A 19495-nucleotide genomic window follows, 5' to 3' on the forward strand; every position below is an offset into this window, starting at 1 on the left:
ACTTTGTTTACATGCTTTCTTGTTTATACACCAAATACATTTTGCAACCTACCTACTTTACCATGTTGGCATACAAATATCTATGCACAATACCCACTCCAAAATAACACTTATTGTATATATTTCCATCACATGCCATGTTTGATGGCAAAATATGTTAAATTAAAAAGTAAACAACATGTTGATATCATTTTTTTATTGTTCTTAGTTCATATTGTTGTTGAAGCTGGCCGACCCAGCATGCCTTGCGGGCATTTGGAAATAAATGTTATGTTTACTGGTTGTTTATCAGCCACTTAGTATTAGTAGTTGAGTTACGGCATGCGTTAATTTGATACGGATGGATTGTGTGTTCGTTTTGTGGCACTGTGAGCAAGTTTGATGAACACCTATTTTACATTGCATCTCTGCGGAATTTTTAACCCAATGTTTGCCCACCCCTGAAATAGATAAAAGTAGTTTAAACTACTTTATTAATCCCCAAAGGAAAAATAATTATTTAGATACATTGTTTGCTCTTGTTTAATTTTAAAATCTAATTGAAATTAATAGCTGCTAAAAAAAATAATTAATTGAATTAAAAATGTTATACATATTTACAATAAACAATATCACAATAAAATATGAATCAACAAGACTAAAGCACAAGTGAATGTTTTATTTTAAAATCCTTAGCTAGGATCTATGGCGTTGAATTTTATTGAGCATGCTTAAACAGGAAATAGTGGTTTATTTTGAAATCCTTAGCGCGGATCTATGGTGTTGAGTTTTATTTTGAAAGCGTAACAGGAAATGGTGTTTTATGACTTTCGCTTATCTAAATGTCCCCAAAAGAAGGAGAAGGAGGAGTAGGAGTAGGAAGACTGTAAAACTCTGCTTGTCTCTTTCTTTTGGCTACTTTCTTTGTTGTTGGAGTGCACGGTTATAAATATAAAGTGAAAAGCACTGCTTCGCACTTTTTGAGGAGCTTGTAACTTACTCTCCGTTTCCGTTAGTGCAGCTTTGCTCATTGACGATGGGGGCGACTGAACAGTTATGTACTTTAAGTCCGACATTTCATCACCAAAAAGGACGAAAATTGGGATTCAAATAACGGGTAAGTGAAACTTTGTATCATTGACTTTCTCCTGAATGCTGCTGTTGTTTCTTCCTCGCGTCGGTGTTTCATGAAGCTCAAGTTAGCTTGTGGGTTTTGTCGCCCGTTAGCTAATAATGACAATGAATGCCGTTTCTTGTCTTTAGCTGTACACAATAATGTGACTTTTCTGTCGTTTTTGCCGTTTCAAGACATGTAAGTAGAAGGTCGGTTGGTCCTCCTGAACACTTTTGAACGCACCCCCAGAAAACGCCAACCATTGACTTTTAAACTGTGATACGCGTGCTGCTGATGGTACACGAGAAAATGGAAGGATGCTCCGGGGCGGGGGGGTTTATTGGTCAAGTGTGAACACAGCTCAGTACAAAATAGGTGGGCTGGGAGCGCCAGTCCACCTGCCAATGGACTTAAGTCCTGAATGAGGCCTACCGCACCTTGAACTCTCATACGTTACTTTGGAATCCATCACATATTTACAAAGTTTATTGCTTTTGATACCATTTCTATCATTGTTTTGTGAAAAATGTCTCATAATATCAATTCTATAACTCTTTATGGGTGTATCAGTTTTTTACCATCCTCGGGCAAGTGATACTTGCTATATTGACAGTTACTATGGTACACATAATGTCATTGTATGGTCATATCACCTTGTACTTCAGTACGAGGTACATTATAAAAAAAAACCCAAAACAAACCTTAAACTGTATTATGGAAAGCAGGAAGTGAACAAATGTAACAGTTACTGATTGTAAAAGTACCAGATGGAGGGGTAGGATTTGATAAGCTTTGCTTCTTCCTACTCCTTTTGGACATGTGGAACTGTGAACTGATTATGGGATGCATTCAATTGTAATCTGATGCATGTTCAAATGAAATAAACCCATTACCATTACCATACTGCCATCAGGCACACTGTTTTGAAGCTCCTTAAAGTCAGTTAGATTTCTACTGTGTTGTTGCTAATTCATATTTGCTCTGCTGTGTGGCTTTGGACAGAGCCCTGCAGAATTCCCCCGAGGCCTTGACTAGGGTTGGGTCAGCTCAAGACGTGACATGCAGTAACCCTGTTCCTTGTAGATACTTATTCCTATTTGGGATATTTTTGGATAGTGTAGCCGTGACGGGAGCCCGACCTTCCTGACAATTTCAGTGGCTGTGGGTGGCTTTAAATGTGTTCAACTGTGTCTCTTATGCCCTAGTGACATGATCCTACTTATGGGCGTGGCTGTAGCCGCGATACGCTCTCTGCCCTCACCCAAGCGCTGCTTTCCCCGCCATACCTCAAGCTCTCCTCTGTTTAGGAAACAAGCTGAGGCAGAAATTATTGGAGTTGATTCCCCAGCAAGAGAAATAATTTCATTTGTCAACGGCATTTCATATGGGACTGTTTTTGTGAATATAAACATGAAATATCCCGCAAAGTGTTGCTGAAGCCAGAAACTGTGGACGCAGACCCACAGTGGAACATGTAATGACCACATTTCCATGTATCGTAAACGTGGTGCCAAAGCACCTGTGATGCATCTGACAAAGTGTGTCCGACAGTGAGACACTTTTCAATTAGCTCTCCAAAGACTATTCATTTATTATCATTGTGATCCTGGAAGTGGGATTCTCCCTTTCTGCAGTCCTTTTGTCAAGGTTTCTTTTTTCCACAAATTTTAATCATTTTAATGATTGATTAACTCTCCTATGGTTTGAGGGATGGAACTTGTCAATTAAATCACCTGCTGGAGAAACTGGTTGGAAGGAAAACCTGCATTGCTTCGTCCCTTTGTCGACACATGTGGGTTTTATAAATAAACCTGACTTGACTACTGTTACAACTCGGGACATCCCGATAAGGTTTTTTTTGTATCGGTTGATACGAGTCCCGATCCGATACTTGTTTGTCCTCTCTTGTGATTTCAAAGGTAATGGGGAAGCCATGATATTCCTGTTTTTTGGTGGTTGGGATGCGGCTTTCTGCAAGATGCAACATCATTGTTTAGTTCTCTCTCAATTCTTGTTGGCTTATTACCTTCTCAAAAATGACAAAAAAGGGCCAAATTCTTAAGCAGGACTTCTCATACTCCAGCCTCCACATCAAAGTTCATGAGTGTGAAGGTCAAGTTGCTCCAGGATTGTCACCAGCATACAGTAATTGACCATGTTTGGGGTTAGATGGAGGAGGAGGAGGCTTGGAAGGTGGATCCAAAGACTTTAGATGAAGTCTAGTAGACTGCTTTTTTTGCCATTTAATGATTTGATCAATTAGTAATCATGAGTCATATGGATGTGGTGCTTAAACTCATTATGGATTCTTATTATTGTTATAGTTTATTGTTCCTGTGACCCGGATAAGCGACAAGACCTTTGTCAAAAACATGTATACTTGCTTCAGTGATGAAATATTTGGCACATAACGACACAGACAGAAGTAGGGGGGGTGCAAAATTTCACAGAATGATCCTAGTCATCACATGAGCTAGATTCCATTGAAGGAGGTGAAGTTCGGGTAGGGGGGGTGTATAACGAGAACCAGTTGGACAGTCAAGTGACGCCTTTGTTTTGGCCTGACCTCAATCGAATGTATGCACACACTGGAATGAGCTTCGGATGACAATGTGTCGCTCGGAATTGACCCAAATACTCTTGATATTTATGCAGCGCATTTGCACAGGAAGACATGAGTTGTGTTTCCTGCGCTGTGCTCCAGGAAGACGGATCAGACGCCGACTGTCCATAATTACAGACTCCAGCTGCAGTTGAGAATGAGTACTTATTTCAGACATGACTCAGATACACTGGTGATGCTAATAAAATAATGACATCCAGGAGTGTGTGTGTGTGGGTGTGTTAGAAATACAAGGCAATAGCATCCGAGAATGACGTAGTGTTGCGTAGGCTGTCATCTGCAGAAGGTGTCCTTGTAATAATATGAGTGAAACTATCACAGGGACCTAACATGAGCAACCCTGTCATTACACTAAAGTTAAATGATTCCTAATTGCACCTTCACTGCAACCACAAAATGCACCTGTGAAGATGTATATATATTTTTTCAAGTTTATCTACCGTTCTCATAGCAGCCCATGTTTACACATAGCCGTTATTGTATTTGGCAACTAGGGATGTCTGGATTAGTGCTGGGACGACGTAATCGATGACGTCATCACGCAAGAACTGCACGTGGATACGTCGTCACTCAGAATCAAAAAATGGCGGCGAACGCGGCGTCGAGTATCAGCGAGTCAGGGGAGAATAAAATATGTCGCAGTGGGATGTCAAAAACACGGAGGTACTTTACACCTAAAGGTAACTATTCGGTGGTCTGTGAGCTGTACAAAATGGAGGTGTGGTAGCGTAAAAGCACCGCCGCGATGCAAAACACCGGCAGCTGTTGGCGTGGAGGAGAAGACACCGTACGTTTTCAACTTTTTTTCTTTTTCTTCTTTTCTTCTTCTTTTTCTCTTCTTTTTCCTTGTTTGAAATGATTAACCCGTCATTCATCTAAAACGCACACACACGGAGTGAGAGTGGTAGTGGAAAACAAGAGGGAAAGATAAAGGAGAGCAGCAACACACACACAGCTGCTGTTGTTTATTTTATTGATGATATGATTCTATTGTGCACTTTATTGTTGTATGGTTCAATACAATTCATTTTTTAACTTGTTAATAATGGAGATACATTAGCATTAATTGCTATGTAGGTTTCCTCCCACATTCCAAAAACATGCTAGGTTAATTGGCAACTCTAAATTGTCCATAGGTATGAATGTGAGTGTGAATGGTTGTTTGTCTATATGTGCCCTGTGATTGGCTGGCCACCAGTCCAGGGTGTACCCCGCCTCTCGCCCGAAGACAGCTGGGATAGGCTCCAGCAACCCTGCAACCCTTGTGAGGAAAAGCGGTAGAAAACGAATGAATGAATGCTATATAGGTCAAATTAAGGGGAGATAATGGAATCGAATCAATGTAAAAATGAATCGTTCGATTAATCAGTGCATGGAAAACTATTTTCTAGATTAATCGACTACAGAAATAATTGTTTAACCCAGACCTAGTCGGGAGACAGTTCATGAGACAAAATGAAATGTGTATTTATGGCAAAGATGAGCTACGTTAAAAAATAAACACGCTTCTCATATTTTTTTTTTCCACTCAGAACATCCATGTTGTCACCGGGTACCATAAAACGTAAAATACAATGTTGTGAAAATATACTCATCGAGACAGAGTCAAGCACACACAACAACACAAGCTAACTCCACCTAGCTTCCATTCATGCTCTGGAAGAAGCGATTTTGCCAGCGTTTATCGCCATATCTACCTGTTTATAGGTCAGGAGGGGATTGTTTATATTTATATCTGTCATTTTTAAGTGTTTTTCGCCCAACCTTAATTGCAATCCACTAATTTAATTTCTACTATGTTACACTATTCTGTGTGTATATACTACCGGCCCCGCCTCCACCCACCAAGACAAAAGGAGTATATGACTGACAAAAGGGCTCATTCCATTCATGCTGTTGTTTTATGAAACAAATGAGTGAAACCTCTTCCTGCCTCTTTGGAGGCGGGAGACGAGGAAAACAGAGACATAATATTGTCATATTATATTATCAAGTTAATTTTCATTTACTGTGTGAGTGCCCACTTTAGAACAAGACTTTGTGTTGTTTGTTTGAGAATGTCCTTTTTGTTGCTATTCCAGGATTGTCAGAGTGCACCCCAAATGATTTTTGGTGCCGTCACTGATGGCGAACCGGAGCTGAATGGAGGTTGACTTCCGCCCCCTCTGAACATGCTGGCTCTGAGAGTGGAGCAAGGCAAGCGAGGGGGTGCTAAAATCGAACATCGGCAGAAAGGGGCTGCCGTCGGACGGCAGGACCAGCGGTCTCCCGAGCAAGGCTGTAACATCAGACAGAGGATCTCTCAGTGGGAAGGTCGCAGCCAGCAGGCGAACCCCGTGCCTGGTGAATGTCTGAGCAATGGATGTTCAAACAAGGGCACGCCTGGAGGCCTCCTTGCTAAAGATCTGAGTTTGGCTTCAGATGTCTGGGAATCCAAAGCGTTAACCGCTAGCCCAGGACACAAGGCGCCACAAAGACCCAAGTCTCCTGCTGCCCCTGGCGGACAAAAATCACAATATATTTCGGATTTGGGTATTGTGACGAAGATTCTACCTCTGTCAGCCGACGATCTGGAAGATGACATGCCCACCGGGAACTTCTACATGTCAAGGAGCTTCTGGCGGAGCCTCGAGGGGGACCGGCTGCTCTGGGAAAAAGGCAGAAAGTCCCTCGGGACGGTTCAGCCGCCGCCCAAACCTCAGCGAACGTTTCAGTACGAGGGAGACAAAAATGACACCAGGAAGTGGAACAACCAGCCCGGTGGCAGGGCTCGAAGGGTAGCTCACCCGCCGAGCTTCCCGCCTCCGCCATGTCCTGTCCCCAGGACCAACGGTCTTTCCAGGCATAAAAATAACAGGTGAGTTGATGCTCTGTAAAGATTGGCTCACCAATTTATGCTTTGTTCATTCTGGAAAAAAGGCCTTTTGAATCACAGCGGGGTTGTCATCTTCACACATTGGCATTCACTTACGTAACTCGATCCAGAGTACACGTCCATGTCTGGACTTGTTGGCAAACATAACCTCAAACAAGCTAGGCTACACTTAGAAAAGGCAATATTGACTGTGGATTGATAATAATATTATAGAACACCATTTAAAGTGATCATGACACCAAAACACATTATTAAATTCTTTTTCCTTCCCACAATGCCACAGGAGGTCTTTTGAGTATGAGGATGCTGTACGTCCCTCAAGGAAGCAAGGCATCCTGGGAGGCGAGACCCGACACTCTGGCCTTCATCACGCTTATTCTGATGATAATATTTACGAAGACATCATCTGTAAGTTTGAACCAGTATGTTTTAATGCCACTACTCTGTCAAAGTTATTTACTGTATTATATTCATATACTGAGATTCCCTTTTGAAAATACTACTTGCTAATACTACTACTACTAATACTTACTTGAATACGGATAATTTATGACCATGTTGTAATCTATCTCCTCTATTTCAGAACTACTATTAATCATTTAAACACACAGGAAACAGTCATGGGCTTTTTTTTATTAAAAAAAACCCTTAAACTATATTAGGAAAGCAGGAAGTGAACAAATGTGACAGTTACTGATTGTAAAAGTACCTGTGTACATGTGGAACTGTGAACTGATTATGTGATGCATTCAATTGTAATCCGATGCATGTTCAAATGAAATAAAACCATTACCATTACCATTGGTTTCCCTTCAGGTGACGTGACCCGAGAGAACCCCTATGAGGATGTAAAGTCCCCCATGTGTCTCCCCCTTCCCAGACCTCATACCCGAAAGGTAGCACTGTACTTATGCCACAATCCAAATGTAATCACACTGCCGTCATAACAAATTCTCTTCTTTCAGCTGCATTCAAAACCTCAAACCGTACAGGCGTCAACCATGACAGACGCTCATAAGCCTGCACCCCCCCAACGACACATAAGCACCCAGAAACTTCACAAAGCACCTCCGGTAAGTTGTATTTTGTTTTGTGGTCATGTCATAGACGGTGACGGTGGTTTAGATGCAATGCGGTAGAACCAGTGACGTTGTCACCAAACTGGAGGCGGTACAAGAAGGAAGTAAAGGAGAGTGACAGTGGTAGTGCAACTTAAAGGGTGCATGCATGCGCAACAAAAACACACCCGTCATGGCGGTGGAAAGCGCCGGAGCAATCTCTAATAATAAGGTAATACTTAATACTTATAACACATACTAGTAACAGCCATTCACCTACTTTAATAGGTGGTCTTTCGTATTGGTGGGTCAGCCATGGTTACCACTCATGATGTGTTAGCGCTAATGCTAAACACATTCATTTATGCTGTGCTGGGACTTGATTAAAAGGCTTTGGAATGATCACATTTGAATTGAATAGTTAGATTTGTCCATGTTGACTATGGACTCCATCAGTGTACATCCTGTGTATACGTATGCTCTGAAACAACAAAATCTGACAAAAATGTATTTCCACCTGGCTAAACTCGTACACGCCATACGATAGAAATGCCGTGATCAAACTGCAACTTCAGATCCGTGTTTTTTCCAGGAAATGTGCATGGAATTCCACTTATTTAGATGTTCAATATTCAATATCAGTTCCTGTTTGGCTTGTTAATGCTGTGTTCAAGTCCCTGTTGGAATCACAGTCCATTACAGTCCAGTGGGTCAGGTTAAACATGACCTCTAACGTACAGGTCTTCGGTCTACGTACGACTTCCATTACAAGTTGAGTAAGTACAGTATTGGAAAAAAAAGAGCCACTGCACTGCTTAGTTAGCATTGTCCTTTTTTATTGGAGAATACTTTTCGGGTCCCATGGTACGGCACACCTGGCCAATAGCACGATTAGTATTATTAGCCAATAGCATTATCAGTATCGGTATCGATTTCAGTCCTGGATGATCGGTACCGGAATAGGAGCATCCCTGCTTAAAAGCCTTTACGTCATGATTGTCTGAAATGGCTACAAGTAAAAAAAAAATAAAAAATCATGCTTTACCAGATACACTTCTTCTCGCCCTACACAGTATGTGAATAAGATCGAGACCATATTTGACGACAAACGAGGGAGGAAGCGAGTAAAGAACCAGGGAGTTTCCATGCGAGGTGACACATGTGGACTAGCATGCATCAACGCAACAGTAAAGATGTGACCAAAGCCTCACTGATCTTTTTTTTTTTTTTTTTTAACTGCTGTCGTCAGAGGAGACCAGTGGGACTGAAAGCGATCCTGACGACGACACCAAAGGTATCACGTCTGTAATTTGCTTTTATGTGATAAGCAGACAGGAAGGTGACATCATCAGTGAAGCCTTAGCGACATGACTTCACCTGAACGCAGCACGCGGGACAATAGGACCAGTCTTACGTCCTCATCCAGCTGTAGGACCATAATGCTGTCACTGTAATAGTGACGCTGTATAATGGGATCCACCAGAATGGAGCTGCTACGTTCTTCTACCCGTTGCGTCCAAGTCCCGACATTCCTTGTGACAATACACAGTCACTGTGCATTGTCCAGCAGGTTTAAGGAGATCCGTTTACAAACAGTCGACACTAAAGCGCCGGCCGGGCTACCGCACCTTGGAGAAAGACCTGATCCAGGCTCAGCAGCAGCAGCTCTTCCAGATCTTTGTGGTGGTCTCCCTGAGGAAAGGCTCCCCGGGCAACAGCTACTCTCCCGAAATCACGCAACAGTTCCCCAAAATGGTTGGTAGCCTTCCTTATTGCCTGGATGACATCTGATGGGGACGCACTTCACCTCACGGCGTTCTGTTTCAGTTTGAAAAGTCATCACGGCTCTCGAAGGAAGCCGAGGATCAGCTGAAGGTCATCCCAAAGTTTTGCTTCCCCGACCCGCAGGACTGGAAGCCTTCTGTGCACGCTCCGAGGTCAGCCTTCGTATTTGGTTGGTTAGTTAGTTAGTTTAGCGCAATGGATTGGTTCTAGATCTCGACCCATCACACAAATTTCTGCTACGTTTTGTAGTTGGAGCGTAGAGAACCCTTTAAACCATAATTAGAGCTCTGTGAACATGAAATAACACCCCTATAGTCACAGTTTATGGTCTTATTATTTGTTTACACCGCATTGCAACAACAACAGGCTGGAAGAGGGTTCACTCTGTGCATTAGTTTCAGCACTTTATTCCATAGAACAATGGCATGAACGGACTGAGCCCTTTTGTCATACAGTCTCTGTCTTACATAGAAACACAGAAGTGTCACCTACATACGCCAGGGTAGTGGGGTCAAGAGTCGCTAACAATGTCGTTTGTGCAGCGAGACGTTCTCCTTCGTCCTGACGGGAGAGGATGGGAGCCGCTGGTTCTGCTACTGTCGTAAGATCCTGGTGAGTGGGAACGTGAGTCACGGCGTTGTCTCTGTGTTTGCGTTGTTACGACATGGCATGTCGTCCACACGCTTACTTAACTCTGTGGAGGTCGGCTGCGTGTGGATCGCAGACCGAATAACAAAACCACATGGTTGAAAGTGAGAAGAATTTCCCCCAGTCTTTTGTCTTGCAGGGTTTTTGTAGGCATTAAAATAGTTTCTTTTTGTTGGGAGAAATTATGTGGCTTTGGCTTAAGTTTTATAGCTACTAAAGATTGTTTCTTGTTGTTGTTAGACTACAAAATGGTTCTGACGCCACCTCTGTATCCTGTAAAGTCTCTGGTTATTCCTGATATTGCGTGCGTGTGTGACTAAGGATCGTTATTATACTGTATGTACCGTAGGTGTGTCTGACATATGAAACTCTTGTCTTCTTAACAGCCTAGCGGAAAGGGCAAGAGGCTCCCGGAGGTTCATTGTGTTGTCAGCAAGCTGGGCTGTTTCAACCTGTTTGCCAAGGTAATCCTGCAGCTTCTCGAATGTTCCCCGCAGATACTGTGGCGTATTAACACGACGTATAAGTCGTGGTTAGCAATGCTGGCCGCACGATATGTAGCTCTGTGTGGAGTTTGCATCTTTCCCCCCGTGCGTGAGTGGCTTTTTCTCTGCGTACTTCCTCCCACATTTCCAAAATATGCATGTTAGGCTAATTGGAGGCTCCAAATTGGTAGGTGTGAATGGTTGTTTATCTATGTGCCCTGTGATTGGCTGGCGACCAGTCCAGCGTCTACGGTCTTCCCACACAAGGGCAAAACGCTAATTTTATATTTGTAATACACAGATTTTAGAGGAGGTGGAGCGGCGCAGAGAGATCTCCCCGGCGCTGGTTTATCCTTTCATGCGCAGTGTGATGGAGGCACCCTTCCCGGCGCCCGGCCGCACGGTCACAGTCAAGAATTTCCTCCCCGGCTCTGGCAATGAGGTAAGACCCAAACAGTGCTTGGTAAGACCGCAGGATGGAAGGGCTAATTAGCACTATGCTTCCTCTTAACCACTCGTCTGCGTCTCCCCGGTCGTGAGACATGGTGTGTTTAAACGGAAAGGAAAGCTATTTTGGTTTCATATGGCTCACTTTGGAACGCCTCTATTGTGTTGTTAGACGTCTGTTTGGGGACGACAACACCAGAAATCACTCATCCAGCACCGCACAATCAAGTGACGAAAATAGTATCCTCATTTCCGGTCACATCATCACACAGCAACTTAACACTCATTGGGTATACTGTAAGGAATATGAAATATACACGATACGGGTTAAACACTGGTGCATTTTACACCCCAGAAATTATGTTATGTTTGTTTCACTATTTTTTAAATGCTCCTTTTCCACTGTACAGTACACATTGTTATATAATGTATGTCTGTGAATGGACAGACAGATGTTGACGTGTAAGTGCAAGGAGAGGCTGGTTTCCATTATGTCTGTGAATGGACAGACATGTTCATGTGTGAGTGACTCGATAGGTCACATTACATGTCAAACTTTATATTGTATGTGAATGGCAAGGCTAAAGTTTCCATTATTTATGTGAATGGACAGACAGATGTTGATGTGTAAGTGCAAGGAGAGGCTGGTTTCCATTATGTCTGTGAATGGACAGACATGTTCATGTGTGAGTGACTCGATAGGTCACATTACATGTCAAACTTTATATTGTATGTGAATGGCAAGGCTGAAGTTTCCATTATTTATGTGAATGGACAGACAGATGTTGATGTGTAAGTGCAAGGAGAGGCTGGTTTCCATTATGTCTGTGAATGGATAGACATGTTCATGTGTCAGTGAGTGGTTAAGTCACATTACATGTAAACCTTTATAATGTATGTGAATGGCAAGGCTAAAGTTTCCCTTATTTATGTGAATGGACAGACTGATGTATCTGAGTGACATTTATTACTGTTTTGTTATTGTTTATTTTATTTATATTATTATTGTGTGTGTGTGTGCATGTACATGAGTGGACAGATTACCCTTTGTAACATATGTGCATGTGAATGGACAAACGATATTATAATTATGTGTGGCGTTCATATTAAAATTGACTTTGAAAGCGCCACAGTCAGGAGATGGCGTCACCATTTAGCCACAAAAAGGTCACAAAGTAAAAGTTTAGCCGCAAAACGTGTCAACACCGCCACCTGGTGGTCAATACAACATACAGCATGTCCTCTTCTGTGTGTGTGTTTGCAGGTGCTGACGTTGTGTCGTCCGGTGGATTCCAGATTGGAGCATGTAGACTTTGACAGTTTGCTCGGGTGTCTGAGCGTGGGGAGACTCCTGCAGGTGTTTGCCTCTCTGCTGCTGGAGAGGAGGGTCATCTTTGTTGCTGACAAACTCAGGTGCACCCCCACACCCCCCACTCACCCACCCACTCACTCTTAATTACACTTTTTTTTGTGTATTGACTTGCAGTATGCTGTCCCTTTGCGGCCATGCAGTGCTGGCGCTGCTGTACCCGTTCACCTGGCAGCACACCTTCGTGCCTGTGCTTCCCGCCACTATGTTGGACATCAGCTGCTCCCCTACACCGTTCCTCATCGGGGTGCTGTCCCCCTGCTTGCCCCAGGTGCTGGAGCTCCCCATAGAAGAGGTCAGTCACACCTCATCATCTGTTCTACTCAACTGTATTATGTCTGCTAGTTGGAGATTAATTAGATGGAAATCACCAGTGGATGTGAAAAAACCTTCACCGCCATTTTTTGGTGATGGGAGCTCATCCTATGTAGCTCATGAAGAAACTAAAGTATCATGGATCCATTTCACACATTAATAAAAAAAACCTCCAGATTAGCATCAACATGCTGTTTAGCTTTAGCTTTATCTGAGGTTTGAAAGGAACTGATTGTTGACTGGCTTGTTTTTTGCAGGTCCTCATCGTGGATCTGTGTGCAGACAAGTTTGTCACTCAGGTGTGTAAACAAAGCCGTCTACTGTGGGAGTGACGGGGGTGCTCATTTAGCACACTTTTAGCTAACTGAAGTTTCATGACCACGAGTTGAACACTATCAGCTGTAAGATAATGTCAGCAATCTGATGATTGCTAGCTGGGGGATGAGGACTGCATCCTGCCCAGTAAACTACAGGCGGCGCTGCAGCAGATTCTGGAGGAGAGAGACGACATTGTGAGGCAGGAGGATGGAGATGACACTGAAGGTCTGTGTTGACTTTTATTTGAGCCTAGTCAATTAAGGAGGAAGAAACTCAGTCGCTTAACATGTACGTCCCAATCATCCAGGTGAGACGGTGGACCTGTGCTCGCTGGTGTCGGAGGCCTTTGTGCGATTCTTTGTGGAGCTGGTGGGCCACTACCCTCTCCACATGGTCGAGTCCTCCGGGGGCAACAGGGAGCTTCAACGCGACACCTTCCGCAAGTCTCACCCGTCCCGCGGCGTGCGTCAGTTCCTGCAGCTCTTCATGGACTCGCAGATGTTCGCCGGCTTCGTTCAGGAGCGAGAGCTTCACAAGGCCACGGCGAGAGGTGACGCTTTGGTCTCATGTGCGATTCCCATCAAGTCAAAGGGAACTGAAAAAGAGCAAATGTGTGTTGCTTTCCTGCAGGGCTGTTTGAGGTCAGAGTGGCTGAATATTTGGACTCTTCTCCTGAGCCACAACCAAGCGGGGTTAACAAGTTTCTCAAAGGACTGGGTAAGACTTATTATTACAGTAAATATGCACATGTATACACGTGTACGTATGCGTACGACTGTGTATATGCACGTATGTAGTATGTGTACGTAGTACATGCATACATACACGTATGCATATGTATGTTCTTAGCATTATGTACTAACTATGCACTGCTATGTGCTAAGTATGCACTAATTGCGTAGTTAGTACGTACAAACTACACACTAACTACGCATTACGTAGTTTAACTACAAACTGTGTAGCAAACTACATGGAATGTAGTTTAACTAGGTAGTTTAACTACATACAAACATACTGTGTAGTTAAACTATGCAGTATGTGGTTAAACTACACACCATGTAGTTTGTATGTAGTTAAACTACACGCCACATAGTTAAACTACAACCCACGTAGTTAAACTACGCAGTATGTAGTTTGTATGTAGTTAAACTACACGCCATGTAGTTTGTATGTAGTTAAACTACGCATTGCGTAGTTTGTATGTAGTTAAACTACACACCACGTAGTTTGTATGTAGTTAAACTACACACCACGTAGTTTGTATGTAGTTAAACTACACATTATGTAGTTTGCATGCAGTTAAACTACACGCCACGTAGTTTGTATGTAGTTAAACTACACACCACGTAGTTTGTGTGTAGTTAAACTACACACCACGTAGTTTGTGTGTAGTTAACTACACGCCACGTAGTTTGTGTAGTTAAACTACACACCACGTAGTTTGTGTGTAGTTAAACTACACACCACGTAGTTTGTGTGTAGTTAAACTACACAGTATGTACATTGTGTGTAGTTAAACTACACAGTATGTAGTTTGTATGTAGTTAAACTACACACCACGTAGTTTGTATGTAGTTAAACTACACACCACGTAGTTTGTATGTAGTTAAACTACACACCATGTAGTTAAACTACACGCCACGCAGTTAAACTACACACCACGTAGTTTGTATGTAGTTAAACTACACAGTATGTAGTTTGTGTGTAGTTAAACTACACACAAACTACACACCACGTAGTTTGTGTGTAGTTAAACTACACACCACGTAGTTTGTGTGTAGTTAAACTACACACCACGTAGTTTGTGTGTAGTTAAACTACACAGTATGTAGTTTGTATGTAGTTAAACTACACACCACGTAGTTTGTATGTAGTTAAACTACCTAGTTAAGTATTATAGTTAACTACACACCACATAGTTAAACTACACCGTATGTAGTTTGCATGTAGTTAAACTACACGCCACGTAGTTTGCGTGTAGTTAAACTACACACATGGAGCTAAACTACACAGTATGTAGTTAAACTACGTACTAACTACATCATATGTAGTTAAACTATGTGGTGTGTAGTTTGTACATACTAACTACATCCTAACGACATCCTACACGTACGCACATGCACGCACATGCACGCACATGTACACACGTACGTACACGTACGCACATGCACGCACATGTACGCACGTACACGTATACACGTACATACACCTCCATGTATATACATAATACTTGCTTACCTGCTTAACTTGATTGTTCTTTGCTGATTTCAGGAAACAAGATGAAGCTTCTACAAATGAAATGAAAAGCATTTAGATTGTGGATGAAAGACTCATGTCACTACAAGAAGTCCTCCTGTGTGACCTCACTCATCAACCTCAGCATTTGTTTACGTTGTCATGTCAAATCCCTAACGTGTACAAAAGTCTTAACATGGGGATTTATTGTCACTAAGTCTCACCCTTTTTTCCCTTTGAACTGGATTTGTACATATATTTTTGATACTCATACTTTCCTATGTTGTTCACAACCCTTGTACAGTATTTGGAAGTTTTTTAAAAATTAAATCCAGACGTGTCCTGCGTACGCAGGCTCTAAGGGCACTAAATAATTTTGTGGTGGCTGTCTTTTATTATCATAAAGTACTGTACATACACACACAATGTTACCATTTATACGTTTTAGTGGAGATGGACAAATGAGACCTGTGTCAGACGTCCTCAATCAAAATACTACTTATATTATACTGTATCACGCCACTAACGCGTACGTAATTGCATACATACAGTTCACACATAGATATGCTATAGATAAATCCACGCAGTACTAGCATGCTAGCAATTAGTTTGTTTAGCATTTGTATTTTGTTGGGATACTCCCAAAATGGACATATCCTGCTGGGTGCTACATTTAGCATTTTGCATATCAGATTGAGGTGTACCACTTCAGCGACTGTCTATATGTTATGTTATTCCAATGTAGCCGCATAGGTTGCTAGCATTCTTGCAATTAGCACATTCTTAGCATTTCCATTTATAGTTTATAAATAATTTAAAAGGCAAAAGTTTTTTGTAGTTATCATTGTAATGGGGTGGTTTTGGTTACTTGTTTTCAGTGTGACACTTTAAATGGGCAAAAGTCCTGCGGCCAAACCTCCCCCAAACACACCACGGCCAGCCACATGCAACACTGCACTAATTAGCCTGTTCTTTTAAAGTTTAGTCTAGCCACCCGTTACATCATTATCATTGTTGTAGGAGACTTTGCAAGTGTGCTTTAGTTGTATGTTACGCTTATGGCCACAAGGGGGCACTGTGCCCACGCCAGTCCTTTATAGTCATGCAGTAATGTAAATAAATACTTATATAAATACATTTTTCTATTCTTCAAATGCTAGTTTACAGCTCAGCTTTTTTTTTTAGCCCAGTGCATAGGAAAGTAAAGCACACATATACACAAAAAATGTTAACATCAATAATCATTTAAAGTAGCAATATTTAGTAACTTTGCAACAAACACCGGTGTTCCCATAGCAACCCAGACTCACCTGCCATATGTGTGTAGAATATTGGTGGCCCAGTCAGGACACCTCTCACGTTGTCCTGGTGCTCGGTCAGAGTTGTGTGATATCATCTATAAGACAGTTAAAAAAATTGATTAATTACAATAATTAATTAGATTAAATATATCATGTGATTTGGCAACATATATAATAAACTGAAATTGCAATTATATTAATTCATATACCGTATTTTCTGGACTATAAGTCGCTCCGGAGTATAAGTCGCATTTTTTGTGGGTAATTTATTTTAGACATTATGTCCTCTTGGAAGGCAAATTCTAACAATAAAAGAATAGAGAACAGGCTGAATCGCTGTAAGATATGCTAACATAATAGTACAGTTACACAAAAAATAAACAAACGGTGTCCAGTGTCTATGTAACAAACAGTTTTTTTTTTTATGTATAAGTCGCTCTGGAGTATAAGTCGCAGGAACAGCCAACCTATGAAAAAAAGTGCTACTCATAGTCCGAAAAATACAGTATTATAATAATTTATATAAAGTCATTTAAAAAAAAAAACTTAAAAAGTATTAAGAATTGGACATACACATGGTAAATGTATATGCTAATTTACTTCATTAAGAATATTTGCTTGTGGACCTTACATGATGATACAGTATATGTTAGCTATGTTAGTAATGGAAACACGGCTTATGAGCAATGATAAGGTCTTAAAAAGTTTTAGAAAATAAAAAAAAAAGGGTCAGGGTTGAGGTGGAAAAGAAGGCGAGTCATAAAGATAACCGTTATTGCTTGTAAGGACATAGTGTTTGTGTTTACGTATTAGTCTACTGTGCTATGCTAATTTCTAGGCCATGGTTTCATGCACTGTAAAATAATCTTGAGCATGCTAATATACACAACAACGCACAAACTACGGCTTCGGTGAGCGTGTACCATTCTAATTCTAATTGTGAGCACGTCAACAAATAATAAACGGTGACCCGGGAAGGCTATTTGTCATTTAGCTAGCTATTGGTGCTTCTTAGTCATAATGTGCTAACCAAGGTGACATGACGTCATTTGACATCCTTCCTGCAAACAACTCACGTGTATCCTTCTCGTATTTGCCCACTTTTATTACGTTTACTGAATGTTTCATCAATATTGGTGGAGATATTCCAGGAAGAGGAATAGCAGACATTTTTATTTTCTCCATCTTCCTCAAAGAGGTTGTGAAACCGTGCAGTAAAACGTGACTTTATTGATACCGAATGAGACTGCAAAATTTTACTTGAAGGTTACTAACTAACCCACGCCTGAGTGTCAAGCTAAGCTATTAGTGATTACCAGGAACTGAAGGTAAGGACAGACATTGGAGTACTTCTACAGTATTTTCCATCAATAGCTTAAGTATGGCGTTGTACTGCCAAAACTCTTATGACCTATTTTTTTTTTTTACCTTAAAATGAAGAAGAAACAATGTTTGTAATAATAATTATTTTTTTCCATGACTGTAGGTTAGGGCAATCTTAGGAATAAGTTAAAAATAACTTATTTGTTATAATACCACGACTTTTTCATTTTAATCAAATTTGCAAAACCCCCCCCCCCACAGTATTGTGATATTTTTGAACCATAACTACTTTTTTTCACATAACATTGCAAACTTCTACTTGAAAATGCTATTTTATTCTCAGAACATATTTTAAAATATTATTGTAAATTTCAGTTTTTTCTTTTGCAGAATTTATTAATTTTAAAGTTTTTCCCCCCACATAAAAACTTATGATACAATACCATGACTTTTTCATTTTAATCAAATTTGCGACCCCCCCACAGTATTGTGATATTTTTGAACCATAACTACTTTTTTCACATAACATTGCAAACTTCTACTTGAAAATGCTATTTTATTCTCAGAATATATTTTAAAATATTATTGTAAATTTCTGTTTTTTTCTTTTGCAGTATTTATTAATTTTAAAGTTTTTTTTCCCCCCACATAAAAATAACTTATTTGTTATAATACCACAACTTTTTCATTTTAATCAAATTTGTGACCGCCCCCCCACACAGTATTGTGATATTTTCGAACCATAACTACTTTTTTCACATAACATTGCAAACTTCTACTTGAAAAATGCTATTTTATTCTCAGAACATATTTTAAAACATTATTGTAAATTTGTTTTTTTCTTTTGCAGAATTTATTAATTTTAAAGTTTTTTTCCCCCACATAAAAATAACTTATTTGTTATAATACCACGACTTTTTCATTTTAATCAAATTTGTGACCGCCCCCCCACACAGTATTGTGATATTTTCGAACCATAACTACTTTTTTCACATAACATTGCAAACTTCTACTTGAAAAATGCTATTTTATTCTCAGAACATATTTTAAAACATTATTGTAAATTTGTTTTTTTCTTTTGCAGAATTTATTAATTTTAAAGTTTTTTTCCCCCACATAAAAATAACTTATTTGTTATAATACCACGACTTTTTCATTTTAATCAATTTGTGACCCCCCCACAGTATTGTGATATTTTCGAACCATAACTACTTTTTTCACATAACATTGCAAACTTCTACTTGAAAAATGCTATTTTATTCTTAGAACGTATATACAGCGTTCCCTCGTTTATCGCGTGAAGTCGCCAACTTTAATGATTAGCAATGTAGCAGTATAAATCCCCTCGCCATACACTTTATACGCTTTTCTCAGACAGACATTAACATTGTCTCACATGTCTCTCTTGTATAAACACTTTCAAAGTTCCAATTTCGTTTGAATTTAATCCATGACGATGTTGGACACAAACATTAGGTGACTCACGGTTTGTTGTGGTGGTGCCGTTCCGCTCTACTTTGCTGCTTTTGTATTCTCGTTGCAACATTTCTCCTGTTGTCGTCTTTTCCTCACACGGTTAGCTCCATTTATTCCATTTGTTTACGGTATTGGCGGTTAGCT

General features: G+C 40.8%; 1 protein-coding gene and 1 long non-coding RNA gene across 5 annotated transcripts; one reads left to right on the forward strand and one right to left on the reverse strand.

The window, feature by feature from the left end:
* Nucleotides 1-843: 843 nt before the first annotated feature.
* dennd2c (DENN/MADD domain containing 2C) lies at nt 844-15633 on the forward strand. 4 transcript variants are annotated; one of them, XM_058084066.2, is made up of 19 exons: nt 844-1096; nt 5798-6573; nt 6875-6999; nt 7408-7487; nt 7557-7664; nt 8723-8801; nt 8899-8943; nt 9220-9404; nt 9477-9586; nt 9977-10046; nt 10469-10546; nt 10869-11009; nt 12279-12427; nt 12501-12678; nt 12956-12997; nt 13133-13241; nt 13324-13566; nt 13647-13733; nt 15288-15633. In XM_058084066.2, exons 2-19 carry the CDS (start codon nt 5888-5890, stop codon nt 15317-15319), a joined length of 2547 nt encoding a protein of 848 aa, XP_057940049.2. In that variant the 5' UTR covers nt 844-1096; nt 5798-5887; the 3' UTR covers nt 15320-15633. The 4 variants fall into 4 exon arrangements, 3 of the variants coding, with proteins under 3 accessions (XP_057940049.2, XP_057940048.2, XP_078654367.1); XM_058084065.2 differs by having other exon boundaries at nt 9217-9404; nt 15288-15632; XM_078798241.1 differs by lacking the exon at nt 844-1096 and adding an exon at nt 4472-4503 and having other exon boundaries at nt 9217-9404; nt 15288-15632.
* On the reverse strand, nt 13209-19471 carry LOC131136811 (uncharacterized). Its single transcript, XR_009131814.2, has 4 exons — nt 19361-19471; nt 16562-16647; nt 15255-15304; nt 13209-13611 (listed from the first exon to the last, which is right to left on the reverse strand). It is a non-coding gene; the product is annotated as an uncharacterized LOC131136811 (long non-coding RNA).
* Between the last annotated feature and the right edge of the window lie 24 nt (nt 19472-19495).

This window comes from Doryrhamphus excisus, linkage group LG17, assembly GCF_037039965.1.
Source record: "Doryrhamphus excisus strain RoL-2023G ecotype Guam linkage group LG17, RoL_Dexc_Guam_v1.1, whole genome shotgun sequence".
NCBI classification, from domain to species: domain Eukaryota; kingdom Metazoa; phylum Chordata; class Actinopteri; order Syngnathiformes; family Syngnathidae; genus Doryrhamphus; species Doryrhamphus excisus.